Source organism: Zootoca vivipara, chromosome Z1 (genome assembly GCF_965207765.1).
Source record: "Zootoca vivipara chromosome Z1, rZooViv2.hap1.1, whole genome shotgun sequence".
NCBI classification, from domain to species: domain Eukaryota; kingdom Metazoa; phylum Chordata; class Lepidosauria; order Squamata; family Lacertidae; genus Zootoca; species Zootoca vivipara.
This window is the reverse complement of record NC_142583.1, coordinates 38,208,477-38,228,116: the sequence shown is the minus strand read 5'-3', so window position 1 is coordinate 38,228,116 and position 19,640 is coordinate 38,208,477. Positions and strand designations below refer to the sequence as shown.

Here is a 19,640-nt window from a genome sequence, read left to right as displayed (position 1 = left end):
TAGTGGTGGAGGGGAAAATTAGTGGTGGTGGGTTCACTAGCATTGCCATTATTGCTTTTGATGATGGAGCTCCAGTGACAATAAAGGAAATCTTGGAAGCATGTTCAAAAATCTATTTAGGGTTGTTTGCTTAAGTGTGTTGATAAGCATCTCATTATCTTCCAAGAAAGGAAAAATAAGGGCATTTTGGCGAGCAACAGATTAAACAATCTGTTTTTTGGAAGAACCTCAACTTTTCTGCATCTGAGATTCAGGACATTCAGGTGGAAAAATTGCAATATCTATAGTGATTATTGTAATTTTGTACATTGCCCAGAAAACATGCTGAAAAGCAGTACATAATTTTAAAAACGAAAGATTAATAAAATAGCCTGCTCTGAACACTAATTGTTAACGAACCAAGGAGCTCCAATACGTACACTTAGTTCTTCACAACCAAAAGCATCTCCATGGATTTTAATGGAGGGATCTGCTCTCCCCATGCATTCCTTTGCATCTGTAGTTGCGTCCTTTTACTGAAACAAATGGGGGCTGCTGTATATACATGACCTCTGTAAGCACGTTAGAGAAGACACTCAACTCTGTGCTGGGATGAGTGCACAGGATTCACTGACAAAAACATTAGTTTGTATCAATGATTTCCCACTAAATTCCAGGTGTTTCAATCCCCCCCCCCATAATCCACACTTTCATGGCATATAATAATAATTTGGGATGATAGAAATTGAATTGTATTTCCTAGAAATTTTACTCATGTTCTAAAAGCTGGAAAAATTGAGGTAGATCTAGATAAATAAATAAAAACTTCTGAAGAAGAATTCTGGAAAGGTTACACCGTGGCATGTCTATTGAAGCATGTTATAATTTTCTGTGCTTTCTGCTTTTTAGCCTGTAAGATATGACAGGATGTTTGTTTTTCAGCCATGCTTTACCCTTTCTGAAAGGCAAAAATAAACAAGGCAACTTCCAATCCTGCTTAATACCCTCAAGTAAGATTATCATGCACAAAGGAATGCTTTGATGCCTGATAAGGTATCTTAATTTAAGTTACTACAAACGGAAAAGCCATATGTGGCAAAGCAGGCCATTGCTTAAAATTTAAGCAGTCAGTAATGGGAAGCAACAGACATCCAACAATTTAAGTTTTTCACAGCTGAATGAATTTACAGTGACAGTAAGACAAAGAGGCACTAACCTACCTTACCAGGACCTGAGCTATAGCCTGATATGCTCTCCCTAAACCAGCAAAATCTCCCAGTAGTTTGGATATTTCCAGATAAGTATTTAGCTTCTGTGAGACAAAAAAAGAAGATATAAACACTATTAGCAATTTACGCATTGAAACCTTTTGTCCACATTGAGGGACAAAAATGGACAGCATTTATGTGAAAGCATTTGCATAAGATATTTTTGTATAATTGTTTCACATCTCTGTAAACATTACACATACACACAAACTGTCTGATTTAATGAAAATGTATCACCATTCTAGCCTAATAAGAAGCTAAATACATGAATTTAAGTTAACAAAGCAATTTATACAATTTACCAGTTGTGCATACATGCTTGGCAATTATGAGATAACATCTTTAAATTCCATTAGCTGTACCCAGATTTGGCATCAATCATTCAAATGCACAATCTCCCTCTAATAGTTACTATGTATTTGTTTGGTTTATAATAGTCCAGAGGAATCTGTTATAATAGGTTGTATAGAATTTAAAAGGGTAAACTTGAAAACAAACTGTTGTATACAAATTTATTGTATGTGCTTCTAATAATCTTTGCACAAAAGTCATTTGTTAATATTCATTTGGAATGTAGTCTATTAATGTGACCTCTTCTGTAAACAAAGGATTACAGCTGCCACAGTGAAACATATGAACTTAATTTAATTTAAACACTCACATAATCTGTATTGCATAATCCCCCCCCATTTTTTCAATGAGTCACAGGAAAGCATGTATATATAATGAAATCTCATTCTTCCCTCCCTCCCTCTTAGTACCTTGACCCAATCTATTACACACATGAGGACACAAGAACTCTCCAAAGACTATCTATGGAAATCCTTTTTGCACATTTTCAAGAAAGGATTAGTGAATGTCATTTATGCGGTTTAATGGGGGATGGGAAGTGAACAGGAAATCTATGCAAACCATGCTGGATAAATCAATGCAAACCATAAGGCTTTACTGATGTTAGATGTACCTTAAGTGGAGCACATGCAGCCCAGTCCAAATCAACCAATTGACTAGTACACATCACAGGGCAATCTTTTCTAAGGGTTGGCTAAACTGCATTTCATCCATGAGAGCTGGAATATTTCACCTTTGCCGTGCTGACAGCCTGGAATGTGTCAGCTGCTACTATTTAAAAGACTGCAATACTGCACTAGGAAGCTGGTAAGGGGATGTGGTCATGTCTAAAGTATTGAATAAAGTGTTGGATAAAGAAGAGGTAAAGATCTAACTTCTGTGACCAGAGCAGCACATAACTCTAGACCAGGGGTGTCAAACTCAAATTCATAGGGGGCCGCATCAGCAGTTTGGTCACCCTCAAAGGGCCGGTTGTATCTGTAGGACTATGTGTCCACTCTTTATTATCATAAATTATTGTCACTGCATTCAATTATTACTGTTTTTGTAATAATGTAAGTAATAACTAGCTCTGAAAGCAGAAACATAGTCAGAATAATGGCAAGTAGATATTCAAATGTACAATTATTGTACAATTTATTGAAAAATGATTTTTGGTAACTGCACTGGGTGGTGGAGGCTCGCTAGGGTTTCATGCAGGACCTTTGCAGAGCTGCTAGTACCTGGAGATGCTGGGGTCCTTCTGCATGCAGGACAGATGTTCTGCCAGTGAGCCACCACCCTTCACCAAAGGGACTGGCTGAGGTTGACTCACTGGAGCTGCTCTCCTGGTTCCAGGGTTTAAGGGCCAGAAGTATAAAGCAGCATCCTATGTTTCTGAGGAGAGGGAGAGGGAGGGGAGGGGAGGGGGGAGGGGAGGGAGGAAGGAAGGAAGGAAGAAAAGAGGGAGTGGGAGGGAGAGAGGAAGGAAGGAAAGAGGGGAGAGAAAGAAGAATCGAAATAAGGAAGGGAATAAAGAAGTAAAGAAAAAGAAAGAGGGAGAGAAGACGGAAAGGGAGAAAGAAGGAAGGAAGTAGAGGGAAAGAAAGAATAAGAATGAGGGAGAGGAAGAAAGATGGGAAGGACGGAAGGAAGGAAGAAAGAAAAGAGGGAGCAGGAGGGAGAGAGGAAGGAAAGAGGTCCCGCTGCTGGGTCCTGCTGGCTGGGGCGCTCGGCGGGCCACATGACAAGGTCTGGCGGGCCAGATTTGGCCCCCGGGCCTTGTGTTTGACACCCATGCTCTAGACACAAATTATCTGTTTTCTTGCAGTCTTTCACAGTTCATGATGTGGTTCATAATGAAATTTCTGCCACTTTTGTATTCAACTGCCACAACCTTGCTTCCTTGCTACCCAAACAGCTTAAGTGTGGCCATATTAGAATCCTGTTCCTCTTTTTGGAATATCTATATTACCGTATATTCAATAAAACACTTCTAAATAGGTAGATTGGAACTATAATGCAGGGCATCGGAAGGAAAATGGATAATGCTAAAATATAGATACATATTTAGAGAAGACTCTAATCTTAAATTCTACTGATTTCAGTGAATCATCTCCAAGTATGACCAATGTCTGGATCTAATGTTATGTATTAAAAATGAATTTAATTTATTTCAGAATATAGCTTTTAACCTTAATTGTCTTAGCAAACAATACATATCACAAATACTACTAATTTCAACTCTGGGTAACAAGCATTTCTCTAGGTTTGTACAATGTCTTTAAAATAAACATATATAGTATGTGTAATATTTACACATATCATATATGTATAAGATATAACAATATACATTATTATATAAGAAACATGATATAATGATGAAAATGTGGGCACATTCCACATTTGTCTATTCCCCCCTATCCTGCCATAGAGAAGCTATGTGTCACAAGGCTTAATAATGGTACGTTGGATAGAAATACTGTACACATTCCAATGCTTAGGCATAAACCACTGCCTGTAGCAAAAGCAATTCTAGAGTGGAAATACGTTAGCAGTATCAAGAAGTCACAGCAAATGTTGAAACAGAGCATTCCAGCTGAATGAAATAAAACAAAGTAAAAAAAAATCCCTGATGTACAGATAGGAGTGGTATAAAATGAGGTTTGAAATAATCTGTTTTAGAAGAAATGTTTGGAATACTCAAACCCAGCAGTAGGCTTAAATTATATTTATGTTGTCTTAGCATTAAATATGTATTTCCAAAGGTCAGACTTCAAGATGGAGGTCAGCTTCAACCCAACATTCGAGCTGTGGGCATTGTCTTACAGCAGAGAAGGGAAACACTCTTCCTTACCACTATCCATAAATCTATCTTCATCATCCTTGACTATTCCAGTGTATTTTATAAGAGCCCGTGTACAAATCTGCCAAGCTCGACTACATATTTTTTTCTAATGTACTATTTGTCTTCTGCTTCAAAGTATCTCTTGCTGAAGTCTTCATGACTACTACAATTATTTTGTTTACCCTAAAACATCATTTCCATCTTTCTCATTCAATTGCTTTCATTCCTCAACATAACATTGCAACCCGCTCATCTCTTGCATTTCAAACTTCTTGTTACTAGGTACTTTATAGACATTACTCCAGGCAACATTTCCTGCCACTGTCAAGTATCTGTAGATATATAAAATATACTACTATGTTTAATACCTAGATATACCCAATACTGTACTGACATTTCATACAACTGTATATCCACCAATGCACAATAATGTATCTTTCAGCTTTCAAATATTAGAATATTTTATTTGTTCTCCACATTCATTCTCCCTTCAATTTTCACAGAATTATGCAATAATACAAGAAAAAACTTTTATGTTATGAAGTACACTAATATTAGTTTGATATTAGGAAACTAAAAGTCAGTTGAAGAGTTATTCTTAGAAGCATTCCATAGGAAACTAGAATTTTTTTCAGGAAAATTGAGGATGAAATGAATGAGAGGAAGTAGATTTCGCTCATGGGGGTGAAGTGGTACTAGAAGGCAAAAATTGGGTGCTGAGTTGCATTGCTTCTTTATAGAGAGGGATGGGGAGGTTGTCTGGGGAATAAGGAATGTTTGGGTAGTGATTTTGTGGGAGTCTGGGAAATGTTTTAGGGCAAGAATTCTAATAAAGCAATTGGAAGAGTTTGGGACATGGCAAGGGGAATAAAGACAGGAGATCTCTCAAAGAAAAAAGAGAAATGATGGGGCTTGAAAGCACAAGGTAGTGGAAGGGGAGAGAGAGAGTTTGGCCAGCTAATGGGCTTGCTGGCGAGGAAGTGGTGTTAATACCTGTCCTTGTTCTGTGATTTGGTGTGTTGGAAGTGAGAGCACCTCTTCAGCAACAAAAGGAATGGAGGGGGGGAATCCATAGGAAAGTTTCTAGACAGAGGGGTGAGGTTTCCTTGGTTTCTGAAAGATTCCTAGATAATAAGGTGAAAGGCATCACCTCTTATGCTTGAGTTGGGCTAGAAAATTACCAAAGATGACAGTGAATGGGTGTAAAAAGCAAAATGATGTCAGCCAGGAAAGTTTTTGTCTAAATACATGTTTGCAAAATTGTTTCTATATTCTGCTGTCCAGGTAAAACGGGAAAAAGAGATTAACATATTTTGCGCACTTCTGGCAAGAGCCCCTCAGGCTATTGAAACTTCTTGATTAGTAAATGTGAGGGTTGTGGGGAGGAAGGCATAAAATTTGGGTGACCACATCTTGGTTTAATGCTTCTATGAGTCTGATGCTCTTTTGCTTGGTTCTAAATTTACAAATGATGAAGGAGGAATGGCAGAGGTTACTGTGAAAGGAGACAATGAATTTACCGTACCATCTCTCTTGCAGCTCACCTTGTATGGAGCATGAGCAAGCTTGGCTTTCTGTAATGGAGTCTGCCTTGAAGCTTCTCCAAGTCAAAACTGAAACTGGATATCTTTAGGGGTGCTTCAAAACACTTGCTAGATAATTTTAGTATCAGATCAAGCTGTGGCTAACCAAACATAGAATCAAAAGCTTCCAAACTCCTTGTCCCAGCTATATAGGAGGAGGAGAGAAAGTGGAAATGAGCCCAAAGTTTGCTTTGGCTCATTCCTGCTCGTGTACATTGTGCCATGTTTTTAGCAGGACACGTGAACATGGATATTGTGTTTCTCATGTTCTTCTGTCATCACGTCTACATCTACTCTTATTGTCATAACTGGCTATAACTTTCTTCAATAAGTAGCAGAAATAAATAGGTTACATAATATGGCACTTAAAATGAACCATGGGCACTTCTGAACTATATTTTTTGTTTCTTTTATCGCCTTTACTACACTGATTCTCTGATTATTTTTATGTATCAGCATGTTCATTAATACTGATAAAATCTAAGCTATTTCAACAACATATATTTATCTTTGTAGTAATTACTTACAAATTTCAGTAACTTTGTACATTAGATTAATACGGATAGCTCAGAATCTACTTAAATTCAAATCCTGAATAACATAGGCTTCATTTCTTTAAACAAAATTAAATATTAGCATAATTTTCCCCTTAGAAACCGGAACCTAATATTTTCAGCCAGCAAATGTGGTGAATATTTAAGTATAAATGCTGTGACAGTCTGAATAGGCTTCGTCTGTTATCCTGCAGAGGTGATATAAGAGGCAAAAGCAATTTATGTATGCTTTCTGTCCTGACAGCTGTGACAATGGCTCAAAATGCTATGCCTGCCAAGAGCTTTTATCAAGTATGTTATAACAACTAGTAATAAGTGTAAATAATAAATGCTAAGATCTTATGGGAAACAGTGGCAATAGTAAACAGTTTTTGGTGCTTGCTGATGGGGAATCTGCTGGTCTTGGAATTCCCTGGCTTCCCAGTAGAGTTTTGGCCCGACAATAAACAACAGTTTAATACTTTATCTAATCCCAGCCAGCAGCAAGCTTTTGCAGATGTTCACATCCAATAATCTATCCATAATTGATGAAACAGGGAGGTCAGATGTAATGGTTGCTACTACTCCAGCAACAAATAAATGGTTATTGACAAAACAAGCCAGTGTGGCGCTGAGTACCGAGCAGTGACAAGCCTGAAAACAGTGCAGAGACGGAAGCAGGGATGAGGCTACCATCTTTCACCTTGAGGATTCTTCAATATGATGGGCAGCATAAGGGCCACCAAGACACACACACAAGCAGTTGGAGAGGATTTCTGAAAGCGGGGGGTGGGTGGGTGGTGTTCTTCAAAGATAGTGAAGAAAACAATGAGCTAGATGCAAGATGTCTGAAGATTTGGGTAAGTAGAAATGCATGCGCTTGTACAGCAGCACTGTGATCCCGATATCTGAATTGCTTTTATCACACTAAAATGCCTACACTTATATACCTTGATGTCAGGATGATGTTGCTTTGTTGATACCATGGTGTGTGTTTTAATTGGTGGGAATATAAACATAAGCTTTGGACTATTGAAGCCAATCAGCAATTGAGGGTTTCACAAATATTTGCTGATTTACTTCAATACTCTAAAATTAATGTTGTCATTTCCAGCAGTGAATATCCAAAAAATATTAATATACCAGTTTTTCCCTAAGATAAGGGGATAAAACATTATAGACAGAAGCATTTCTAAGTAAAAAAAAAGTGATTTAGATAATCACTTTCTTTTTTCAAAACTACTGACGTTGAAGGAAAAGTTCTCAATCAATAAAAGCTTGCATTTGCAAAGGTTAAGTCCACAGAATTGCAAGAAATTCACTGTACTATTGACTGAATAAAAAATTAGACCTTTACATGCAAATAAAAACTGAAATCTTGGGCAGATTTAAATGATAAAATACAATGCTTTTATGATGTTTAGTAGCCGATATCAGAGTGTATAAAACAGTGGAGTGCAGTAGCATTATTGCTACATGCAATCATAAAAAGATTTCAGACAATAATAGTTTAAATATTGATATTACAACTTTCACAGTATGGAATGGCTGGTTTATTTATTTTACTGTTTACTATCAATATTTCTGATTAGAACTGAAATTATGAAATACACGTTGTTTAAAATAAAGTGACAGAATGAGCAGGCTTAACTAATACTTCAGGTTTTATTGTGAAAGGGATGCCCAACTATAATTCATAAGTAGAATTTATACTTATTTAAAAGTTGAGATCAGATGAACTCCAGCAGAATAGAATGAGGAAACACCCCCACTTTTTGAACATAAACATAATTTGAGCTCAATTATTTCCAAAATTTTATTAAATGATTTATATTTATCTGCTTTTAAAAGACACAGACAAAGTGCTTGCAAGTAAAGTGAGAATCTGAAACAAATCTATTTGATTTTACATTGGTATACCCCAGCCATGTAAATAAGCCCACAAAAGTTACTAGTCTGCATTTTTCCTACAATCCTGTTAGGTGGCTAGCAGACTGTATTTTCACACTAGTCATGGAGGAAATGGCTTTCCTTCCTCCATGGTTAGCATGGAAAGTATGTAGATCAGCAGAAGAGAGATAGAGTAATCTGTCCCTCCTCCATCAGCTGGGTCACTTGCCTGCATGAAATTCCTGGTTGCCTATTGTGGTGTTAACTGTATAAGCACAATACCAGCAGGTGGTGCTGTGCAAGGAGGCTAGAGATTGCAAGTGGGAAAGTAAAGCTAGTTATGTTTTACCACTCCCAACATGGTAACCTGGCTCTCTGTTAACCCTACTTGGTGTAAGCAGGGGGGTGGCAAATTGTTAAATTTAAGTTGGTTCTACATCATGTATTACATTTTCTCTACATGAAGAACAGCCATGCAGGGTGGAAAAAACATGGATGTCATAGGACAGAGAATTGGGGATAGAGATTAAGAGAAAGTATTGGTGCAAGGAGTTGGCAGTGATAACAGATGGTGGATTCCTGCGCATCATTTGAAGCTACTGGTAGCCCCCTAGCACTTGATTCCCCCCTCCTCTAGTAAGGCTTTTTAAGGCAATTAATTTGGTGGGATGGAGGATCAAAGCAACAGAAAGCTAGCATATCTATAAAGGAAAGAAAGGAGAGGGTTAATAATATAATAAATAATAAATAAATAATATAATAAATGTATATAGATATTAAATTATTAATATCTATATACTGTCCTCAGGGCCGTCTCAAGCAGGTCAGGCGCGGAGATCGCTTCGGCACCCCCGCCCTCGCAGCGCGCAGCATGGCTTCCACGCGGCTTTGCCGCGCAGCACCCCTCTGCCAGCCCAGCGCCCTGGCGCCCCACGCCACCGGGACTACACCTAGAGCCGGGCCTGACTGTCCTTGCTCCCAAAGGGGCTCAGGGCACTACACAGTAGAATAAAAATATGACCATTTACACACATTACTTAAAACACCTAAATTGCAAAACTGTTTCCCTCCTAATAAAGAAAGGTCTTTTTGGTAGTCATGGCCGTGAACCTTTTAAAAAGAAAGTTGCACAGCATCTACAGCTTGTTTTATAATCACAGGATGTACACAAGCAGACCTAGATGGGCAAGTGAGGCAGGGAGAACAAGAGGATTGCTTGAATTAGCCTGTGTATGGATTTTAATTGTACAACTAGCTCATTTGGAATGCAGTAGTAAATTCGGTAAATATGACAAGGCAGAAATTCAATGCATATAGCTTTTCAAATTCACCTGCTTACATACACAGCTATTTTTATTTGTCTAGTATATCTGAAAGGAACAATACTCTACCTTCACAGCTGCACATAACGAATGTCAATTCAGAGAGTCAAGTCAGTTTTCTGAATGACTTGCTTGTAATGCAAAAAATGCTTTGTTCATCTAAGGTGTATGTCTACTACATGTAGAAGCTCCTTGCTTCCAGGTGCAACCACCCACATGGCATCAGACAATTGCAGGTCATTCTAATACAATCCAGATTATAATTGCGTCATAGGCACAACCAAAGTATTTTAAAGTATGCAAATGACTTTAGCTTCAGTCAGATGAAACTTTGGTGGTTTTATATACCGTATAGTACAGTAGACAATCAGGGAGGTCAGAGTTGCAAAAGAGTGGCCTTCTTCATTCTTTCAATGCATGCCTCTCTCTGGAGAATCATTTCTAATGTGTGCTAGTGATTAACTCATGTCAGTGTGGGGAAGATGGAGAGAAAGTGGCACAAATGAGAACAAGCTTGAACTTTACTGCTTTAATGCCAACTTACAACAGCCACCTTGGTGAGGAGCAGCTAGGGGGACAACCCCAGCAATAGCAACAGAATAAGGCCAGCTCTGCTTACAAATATTTGTTCCCTTTGGACTTTCTGTGGTCAAAAGGAAAGTGAGAATTGCATGTTTGTAGATATAAGAGCAGAAAATCTTAAGTATTAAGGGGGGGGAGACATATGGGATATCAGTACTCCCCAAAATAATCTGAATTGAGCCACACTGTTACCAGATATACTGCCACATTTTGCATTAGCTGAACTTTTTGAGTCATCTTCCAAGGCATCCCGATAGAGTGCATTATTCCCGACATGTACCCAAGCGGCTATCCTGGCTGCAGGGTTGATATCTGACCATATTTTCCTAGTGCATTATAGACCCGTGTCTCTGAAACCCACTTCCAATACAAGTTCACCTAGTACCAACCAGCTGGGGAGGCAGACCTCAGAACACCAGGATCCACTACCCTCTTGACTAAGAAACAGACTATAATCTTTTCGAATCTCAGTCATTCTTAAATGCCATTAGGGCCTATATTTCAACTTGCCCCAAACACACAAGCCTATTTCTATTCATATTTCAGGAAAGTATGTTTTAATACATGTGCTTAATGGACAACGTGTTTTGATGAAGCTGACTGCATCCCATCATCCATGTGCTGTGGCCTGTCAAGTGTTTAACCACTTCCTTGTTCTTGAGGTTCCAGACAAGCAGTGGAAACAGGAGAAGAACAGAGGAAGATACCTGTTGGATCAGACCAAAAGTTTATATAGTCTGGCATCCAGTTCTCACAGTGGCATGCCAGAAGAGCAACAGCGCTCTCCCTACTTGTGCTCCCTGGCAACTATTATTCAGAAGCACACTCCCTCCCACTTAAAGACAGTTTTCCTGTAATGAATATATATCATTCAGTCATTAAGCACCCCAAGGGAGAAAAATCCAGTTCCATTCTTTAGACAAGGTGGGCACATCATTAAATAAGGCAATATAATAGTGTCACCTTTTAAAACTCATGTTTCAGGCAGACTACCTTGAATCTTTGTGTCCTGTATTGCTTGCATTGTGGAAGGAGAGCAATAGCAAAATGGCAAAAGGAACCAACGACAGGCAACAATTGGAGCCAACAGCATCTGAAAAAACCCTGCCTTTTAGATTCTCCCAGAAGGAGGCTGCTTGAGGTGGCCCACAGAACAAAGGGATAGAGAAGATGAAAACTCTGATGCAAAGCAGGGAAATAACTGTTGAGACCCCCGAGTGTATACCTGAATAGTCCCATGCTGTGTGGCAAGACCCTTTTAGCATGCTACAGAAGCTGGTGATGAACTACACATTACCATGTGGCAAACTGGCTTCCAGCAGTATTGTCTGCATGTTACAAGTAATGATAAGCAGTAGTCCTCTGGGAGCAGAATGCAATGATTTCATCTCTGTAAGCATCTGAGCTCCCCTTGGATAAAGGGACCATTAAACTGAGAACAGAAGGGTAAATCTTAAGCCAATGATTTCTAATTGGATAGTAAAGCTCACATGTGCTCAATGGAATTGAAAACAGCAGATATTTTACCACTGTATATATATTGATCACTGTTGAGGATTAAAGGCTTCTATGAAACATTTTTTATTCCTCACTGTGCACTCTTTCTTAGTAAGAATTGCACTTTATTTTTACGATTCTGTAAATTTCTTCTATGGGGATATTATAATTAAATGGTATACCACATTTAGTATTACATATATTATATAACATGTATGACATGATAAATAATAATAATAATAATAATAGGGACTAACTTTGACTTTAACTTCCTCTGTATTATAATTTTGGTTATTACACTGTTTACTGTAAAAAGTATTCTAACTAAAAATACTAGCTATTTTAATCAAAGTTTGTATGTTCAATAAATTCTACTGAAAAAGGAGTGTCAAACTGCTAATCCCATGAAGTGAAAAACTAGACTATGGTAACCTTTAAGCAATGGCAATGATCTTTTGGGTTCACCAAAGCTTCTCAAGTTTTATTTTGAGCCTAACAATGTGGGAAATCCTGCTTGCTTTTTTTTTTGGAAAAAGTATATTTGACACCTGGGGGAAGTGCCCAAGCCATAAGGTATATCTGAAAATTCAGGGTTTGACTTAATGAGTCTTTTGCAGTACTATTATTTTGGAACGTTAGAGAAAAAAATACAATTGAGAATTGCTTCAATCATTCTTAGAAGCCAGTTCCTATGCTTATATTTAATTATCTTAGGGTGTCTGTATATAAAACGAGCTGTCTGAAAACAAGGAATTGACATGGAATTAAGTTAACCAGCTAACAGTTTTATCTCTTCTCAGAATTCAATCCATTAAGAGAACGATATATACAACCAAACGCACCACAGATATGATAGCTTAAATAGTAAGTTCAATAATGCATATTAGGTAATGAACCAACACTTAAAAAAACTTACTTCTATTGCTGTCTGTTCTTCTCCAACTGTATGATATGCTAGACCCAAACAGTAGGCAGCTTCTCCTTCCATCTTTTTGTTCCCCGCTAAATAAGAGGTATCAAGGCAGTAATTATCATTAAGATTAATTATCACGAAGCTTAAAAACTAATGTGATACCTGGAACTTGACATGCATTTTTAAATATCATGTTTTTACATTCATACTTTATTATGACTTATCTCCTCAACCTGTATAATCAGTCGTGAACACCAGTCGTGGTGGGATGGTGGGGCTCACTTGGCCTCCTGAGTAGCTGCTGCTTACCAGGAGAGTGGGAGGGAAGAGGCAGAAGGGAGGATGGCATGGTGCTCTTGCCAGTGTCTTCATGCTGCACGGACCTCCCCACTACCTGGCTCTTCTGGGAAGCAGTAGCAGCAACTCAGCTGCTGGGAGGTTACATGAATGCTACTGTCCCGCCACACTACGTTTTCTGGAGATGTAAGTTATCTTTTAAAATGGTTCATTTTACTTTCAGCAAAAAGTATCAGCAAGCAATACCATAACAAAGCAGCCTTTTCCTGTTTTAGTCAATGGCAAGCAGTGATCAGGTAGGTTAAGTGAGAACTGTAGTGTCAGGAGCATACAAGGTATGCTCCAGCAGAAACTGGGCATGAGCTGCTTCATCAATCTCTGTGTATCCAGGAGGGAGGGTTCCTCCATATGCAAGTAGGGGAACTAATGGAAGGGATTCTAGTGGGTCAGGGCATCTCAGGTTTCTAGAGCCAGCCCTGATTCCAGACATATAAGTGGTAGTTCAATTAAGGATAAAGTTTTTGGGTTGTATCCAAATAGGTTCCTCTCAGGGTGTAAACCCACTGAAATTAATGGGCCTAAGTTAATAATAGTCATTAATTTTAATGAGTCTAGAACTAGCATTGGATAATCTCTGCTGCCTCCATGCATATCACAACAAAGGTAGCCATTTAAACATGTCTGTGAAATTTACAATTACTACTTAACTGTTAAGTCCATGCTACCATTATTAGCAAAGCCCCTAATATTTATACACTTCTGAAATGAATATGTTTAAATCGCTCAGATTCGGGAAGAGGTAGACTCCACCGTGGGCGCAGGGCCGGGGCGGGGGAGTGCTGGAGGTCTGTCTAGTCAAGTTAAGTTGTGTGGGATCAATTCCAATCTGTTACCTCCGAGGATGTGGACAGGCTGCTTGGACGAGTGAAACCCACCATCTGTCTCCTTGATCCTTGCCCATCCTGGCTTATAAAAGCTAGCCGGGAAGGGCTGGGCGATGGGCTTCGCGGGTTGGTGAATGCTTCTCTCCATGAGGGAGCCTTCCCAGACCCGCTGAAAGAGGTGGTTATTAAACCGTGTCTTAAAAAACCATCTTTAGATGCGGTCAATATGGCCAACTATCGCCCAGTTTCAAATCTTCCATTCTTGGGCAAGGTGATTGAACGAGTGGTTGCTGAACAACTCCAGGCAAGCCTGGAAGAAGCGGACCGTTTGGATCCCTTCCAGTCGGGATTCAGGCCTCATCATGGGACTGAAACTGCCTTGGTCGCACTGGTTGATGATCTCCGGTAGGCTAGGGAGAAAGGTGAGAGCCGTTTCCTAGTCCTGCTGGATCTCTCAGCGGCTTTTGACACCATCGACCATAACATCCTTCTGGACTGCCTAAAGGGGTTGGGAGCTGGGGGCACTGTTATACAGTGGTTCAGCTCCTTCCTCCTGGGCCGTGTTCAGAAAGTGGTGGTGGGGGATGAGTGTTCAGACCCCTGGGCTCTCACTTGTGGGGTGCCTCAGGGTTCTGTCCTCTCCCCCATGCTTTTTAACATCTACATGCAGCTGCTGGGAGAGATCATCAGGGGGTTTGGGCTGGGTGTTCATCAGTATGCGGATGATATCCAGCTCTATCTCTCTTTCAAATCAGAACCAGTGAAGGCGGTGAAGGTCCTGTGTGAGTGCCTGGAGGCGGTTGGAGGATGGATGGCAGCTAACAGATTGAGGTTGAATCCTGACAAGACAGAAGTACTGTTTGTGGGGGACAGTAGGCGGGCAGATGTGGAGGACTCCCTGGTCCTGAATGGGGTAACTGTGCCCCTGAAGGACCAGGTGTGCAGCCTGGGGGTCATTTTGGACTCACAGCTGTCCATGGAGGCGCAGGTCAATTCTGTGTCCAGGGCAGCTGTCTATCAGCTCCATCTGGTACGCAGGCTGAGACCCTACCTGCCTGCAGACTGTCTCGCCAGAGTGGTACATGCTCTAGCTATCTCTCGCTTGGACTACTGCAATGCGCTCTACGTGGAGCTACCTTAGAAGGTGACCCGGAAACTACAACTAATCCAGAATGCGGCAGCGAGACTGGTGACTGGGAGTGGCCGCCGAGACCACATAACACCGGTCTTGAAAGATCTACATTGGCTCCCAGTACGTTTTCGAGCACAATTCTAAGTGTTGGTGCTGACCTTTAAAGCCCTAAATGGCCTCGGTCCAGTATACTGAAGGAGCATCTCCACCTCCATAGTTTTGCCCGGACACTGAGGTCCAGCACCGAGGGCCTTCTGGCGGTTCCCTCGTTGTGAGAAGCCAAGTTTCAGGGAACGAGGCAGAGGGCCTTCTCGGTAGTGGCGCCCGCCCTGTGGAACACCCTCCCATCAGATGTCAAAGAGAAAAACAACTACCAGACTTTTAGAAGACATCTGAAGGCAGCCCTGTTTAGGGAGGCTTTTAATGTTTAATAGATTACTGTGTTTTATTTTTCTGTTGGAAGCCACCCAGAGTGGCTGGGGAAACCCAGTCAGATTGGCGGGGTATAAATAATAAATTATTATTAAATTATTATTATTATAAATAACACACAACTACAAAATTATACAACTAAGAAGGGGGGATTAGGATTTGCGGCCTAAGGAATGTTTCTGCAGAAGGAAGAAATGTCAGCATTCAGACCAATGATCTCCTGAATAAATATTTTTGTTTTAAAAAAGCATGCTGAAGAACCATCTTTAGACAAAGGTTGACCAAAAAGGTAAGCACTCTTTTCTTTAAAATAATCTGCAATCATAAACAGACTGAGTGCAAAGTTCCCTCCATGTCAAGGAGACAACCGAAGTTTGAATACCAGGTACTGGTGAGATGTGAAAGTCAGAGCAGTACTCTGATTAGTCAAGATCTTCTTGATTGTAGGTATTTATCCATAAGCTGGTGTTGTAGACAAATAAACATGAGGCCAATGTGTGCAGTATGGAGCCCACTCTTCTTCTCAGAGAATCTTTTCAGCTGAAATGGTACAATTGCTGATCATCAAAGGGTTTCCACAACTTACACTACCTCCAATATTTGGCTGCAGACTAGGAGCAGGCTGAACAGACCTGCTTCAGTAGAAGGCAGACCAACCAAGTGGGAAAGATCTATGTAAATGGCCACACCTTCAGCAGAAACAACACTGAGTACCACAGCAAAGTAGTCCCCATGCGGCTGAGTTTGTGCATGAAGGCAGTTAAGACTTCATAGTATCTACCTAAATCAACTTATCTCTTGAGGAAGTACTCTGATAATTTTGATATTCTGTGAGTTAGTTAAAGTGTATGCATGCATGTATGGGAGACATAGAAAGACTATTCTTCTAATGGGCAAATCTTGGTGCGACAAGTTATAGCCTTTTGCCCAGGCTTTGTTTGCTATTTAAATGGGTTTAAATTATTGGCTTACTGATAAGCATTGTCTGGCTTTATTTGTTTATTTAGCTGCGTGCAACCTATGCTGGGAATGCTTGCTGAAGGGCAAGCTATAAATGCATGTAATAAATAAATAAATACTGTTGGTACTAAAACAAACAAACAAACAAACAAACAAACAGAAAGACAGACAGACAGACAGACAGAAGTGCTCTAAACTTTCCAAGTTTCCTGAAACCCTTACCACAGGCAGCACAAAACCCTTCCCCCAATAATCAAGCTTTTATCTTAGTCACTGAGATAGTCACTTTTCACTAAGGGGAAAAAGCTTATCACCTCTGATACAAACCAATGATCTTATTTTCATAATTAGCTGACAGTCCAATAAGCAATGCCAGCCAAGTAACAGTGAATAATCAGTGAACAACCGCAACCAGCCGTGCTGCCAGTGACCTTACTTCCGATTATGGACTCATTGTTTTACAAAAGTACTCTCAGGAGACTGCATTTTTGGTGTTAAAAGCTTTCAAGAAATAAATGGATTCCTACTTGTCAGCAAGTAGGTGCTTCTGTTTTACAACAAGATTTAGAAATATATTGATAGCATTTGTCTTGAATTTCATAGAAAATAATCACCAAACACTTGATGTTTTTTACTTTACTCCTGGGAAAGAACAGGCCTGCACATTAAAGAGAGAAATGCAGGAGTGTTATTTTCTACCCACCTTCTTTTGCCATTTCAAGTGCTTTTATTAGAGTTTTGATGGCCTGTTGGTGTTCTTTATTTCCTAGCATTTTTTTTGCTAGTAATGTGTAAATTCTCCAGAGATGCTCACAGGCTAGTGAAGTGAGAGTCTTGCCTGTATCATCTTTCCATATCCGTCCCACTGTCAGTTGATAGAATGCTTCATAATGTTCTACGGCTTTCAGGAACTGACCTGAAGAATGTAAGTCAGTCATAACGATAAGACATCTACGTAGTTTACAAAATATTCTTGAAGAACTCTCATCATTAGCTACTCCCAATAGGATATTACTTACTGATTAAAGGCATAATATTTGATAACAACATTATGATAAACGGACAATATTTTGATATGCCAATTCAAAGACATAAATGTGGGGTGTGTCCATAGCAATATTGGAAGAATAGACATGCAGCTCCCCATTTACACATGTTCAAAATCTGTGCGACCATGTATACGTGCATTGCGCCAAACCTGGAAGTGACCGGAAACATCATAAAGATGTCACTGAAGCATGACTAAAAGGGAGGAACGGGAACAGAGCGGGGCAGGGCATTTGCAGGGTTTTTCAATGGCTTTCAATTATACACGATTTCACCGACATTTGTGGTGCCTCAGAATGTAGCCCTCACGTAAACGGGGAACTGCTTGTAATAGAGCATGACATATTTCTTTGTACATAGATATGCTGGCAGTAATAGTTAGGACCGGTAAACAATATAAAGTGATTAGATGTTTATTTTGTTTGTTATTAGTTTCAGTTTGCAAAGCAAATAAAAATGATTTACAGTATAGACAAATACAGCCTTCAGAAGATTGTCTATACAGGTACACCTCAAACTGTGTGTTCCTCTTAATTTGGACTTCACTGGAAATAAAAGCCGACAGTAAATCACTAATCATCAGTACTTATTGATGAATTTAAATACTTTTAAAGCTATTGTTCTTGAAAAGACTGCACTATTGCTCCAACCCAGCTGCCCAGGATGAAAGGCTCTAACATCTTGTCAGAATCTTTAAGGCTATCCACACACATCTGCCCCTGAACTGAACTTAGCTGCCCCTGAACTGAACTGAACACAGCAGCTCCACATGTATCTAGGGGAAAACTCATTCCAACATGCATAGGCACTCACTAGCTGGATTGAAACATATGACTCAACCTGCTATCTATAATTTCATTATACAATTGCAGCTAACAACAGGGGAATATTTTTTTTAATAAGTATTTATATTCTGTTATCAAGCATATAATTTTTGGTGTTTGTTCCACTGCCTTTGATCTTGCTTGTAGAATATAGTCTTTTTGAGAGTAACATTGTCCATGCCCATGCCTTGTAAAGTCAGCTGTAAATCTTGGAGAGAAAAATATGCCCTCAGAAGTTCAAAGGAATACAGAAGAAATCTCCAAGTGATTACTATGTCAACATCATAGAGATCCCAAGCAAGTAACCACTAATAAAAGATGTTGGAAAATATAATTTTCCACCCCAAGGCTAGTATTGGTTGGGAGATGGGGGGGGGGTAAAATCAGTTGAGTGCAACAATATGAATTTATCACATATCAATAAAAGAAAATGTGATCCAGTGACTCAGATCAATGAACTATTTCAATCAAGAAACTTGATCTGAGTCCTGGGAGAGAAGCACTGGCAAAAGTGAGTTCTCAGATGTTGAATATACATTTTTATGGAGATCACCCCATCAGTGAGGTCTCTTCCATATATAGGTGGAAGGTCTTGGCCTTTCTAGACAATTGCTCAAAGCAAACTGGCATTCTGATTCATGCAAATTTAGCTCACCAATCTACCCACTGGAGTTTTGAAAGAAAGACTGGAAATTGAAATAAAAATTAAAAGACTATGAGGGGGAAAATGCTACTAAATGCCACACAAGAGTCACATATATAAAGCATCTGTGTCTACTCTTTTCTGCTAAGGGCCTACTGTAAGAAATATAGCTGCAGAAAGCTTTCCAATATATACCGGTAGTGACTTTTTGATGCAATTGGGCACCAGGTATATCAATAATTCCATTCTCATTCGGAAAGATCCCATACGAGCAGAGACTCTGCTCCTGCCCGTTGGGGGAAGTAGGCAGCCCTGAACATCTTTTTTTTAGATGCCCTCTGTTCGATAAGGTACGTAGAGATACCATCGCCCCCATTCTGGGGAGCCTGGCCGACCTCCCAGATAAGGCCAAACTAAAGGCCCTACTATTAGGAAAGGAGCAAAAGTTAACTTGGATGGTAGCCAGATTCTGCACCCAGATCTGCAGGACCAGTCTTCCCCCCCAGAACAAGACAGCAATTGGAATAGTAAACGCGGGATTGGACTGTGGGAAGTAGTTCCTTCGCTCGGGTACGAAACTGAGAACTTTGAGCAGCACCAGGGGAAAGGCCAGCTGGACCCGCCTTCTGGAAACATAGCCCCTTCAAACTTATAGACTCTCATATCCACCCCGAAT

The 19,640-nt window shown here is 39.8% G+C and overlaps 1 protein-coding gene across 4 annotated transcripts in view; it reads right to left on the bottom strand.

Moving 5' to 3' along the window:
- Positions 1-19,640, bottom strand: part of TTC29 (tetratricopeptide repeat domain 29) — a 165,222-nt gene that overhangs the window by 41,573 nt on the left and 104,009 nt on the right. For all 4 annotated transcript variants that reach the window (XM_088660262.1, XM_035114020.3, XM_088660263.1 and 1 more), the window contains 3 exons: positions 17,154-17,366; positions 12,749-12,834; positions 1,200-1,291 (listed from right to left, as the gene is read on the bottom strand). In XM_088660262.1, coding sequence (XP_088516388.1) covers positions 1,200-1,291; positions 12,749-12,834; positions 17,154-17,366 — 391 coding nt within the window. The remainder of the gene's footprint in view (positions 1-1,199; positions 1,292-12,748; positions 12,835-17,153; positions 17,367-19,640) is intronic.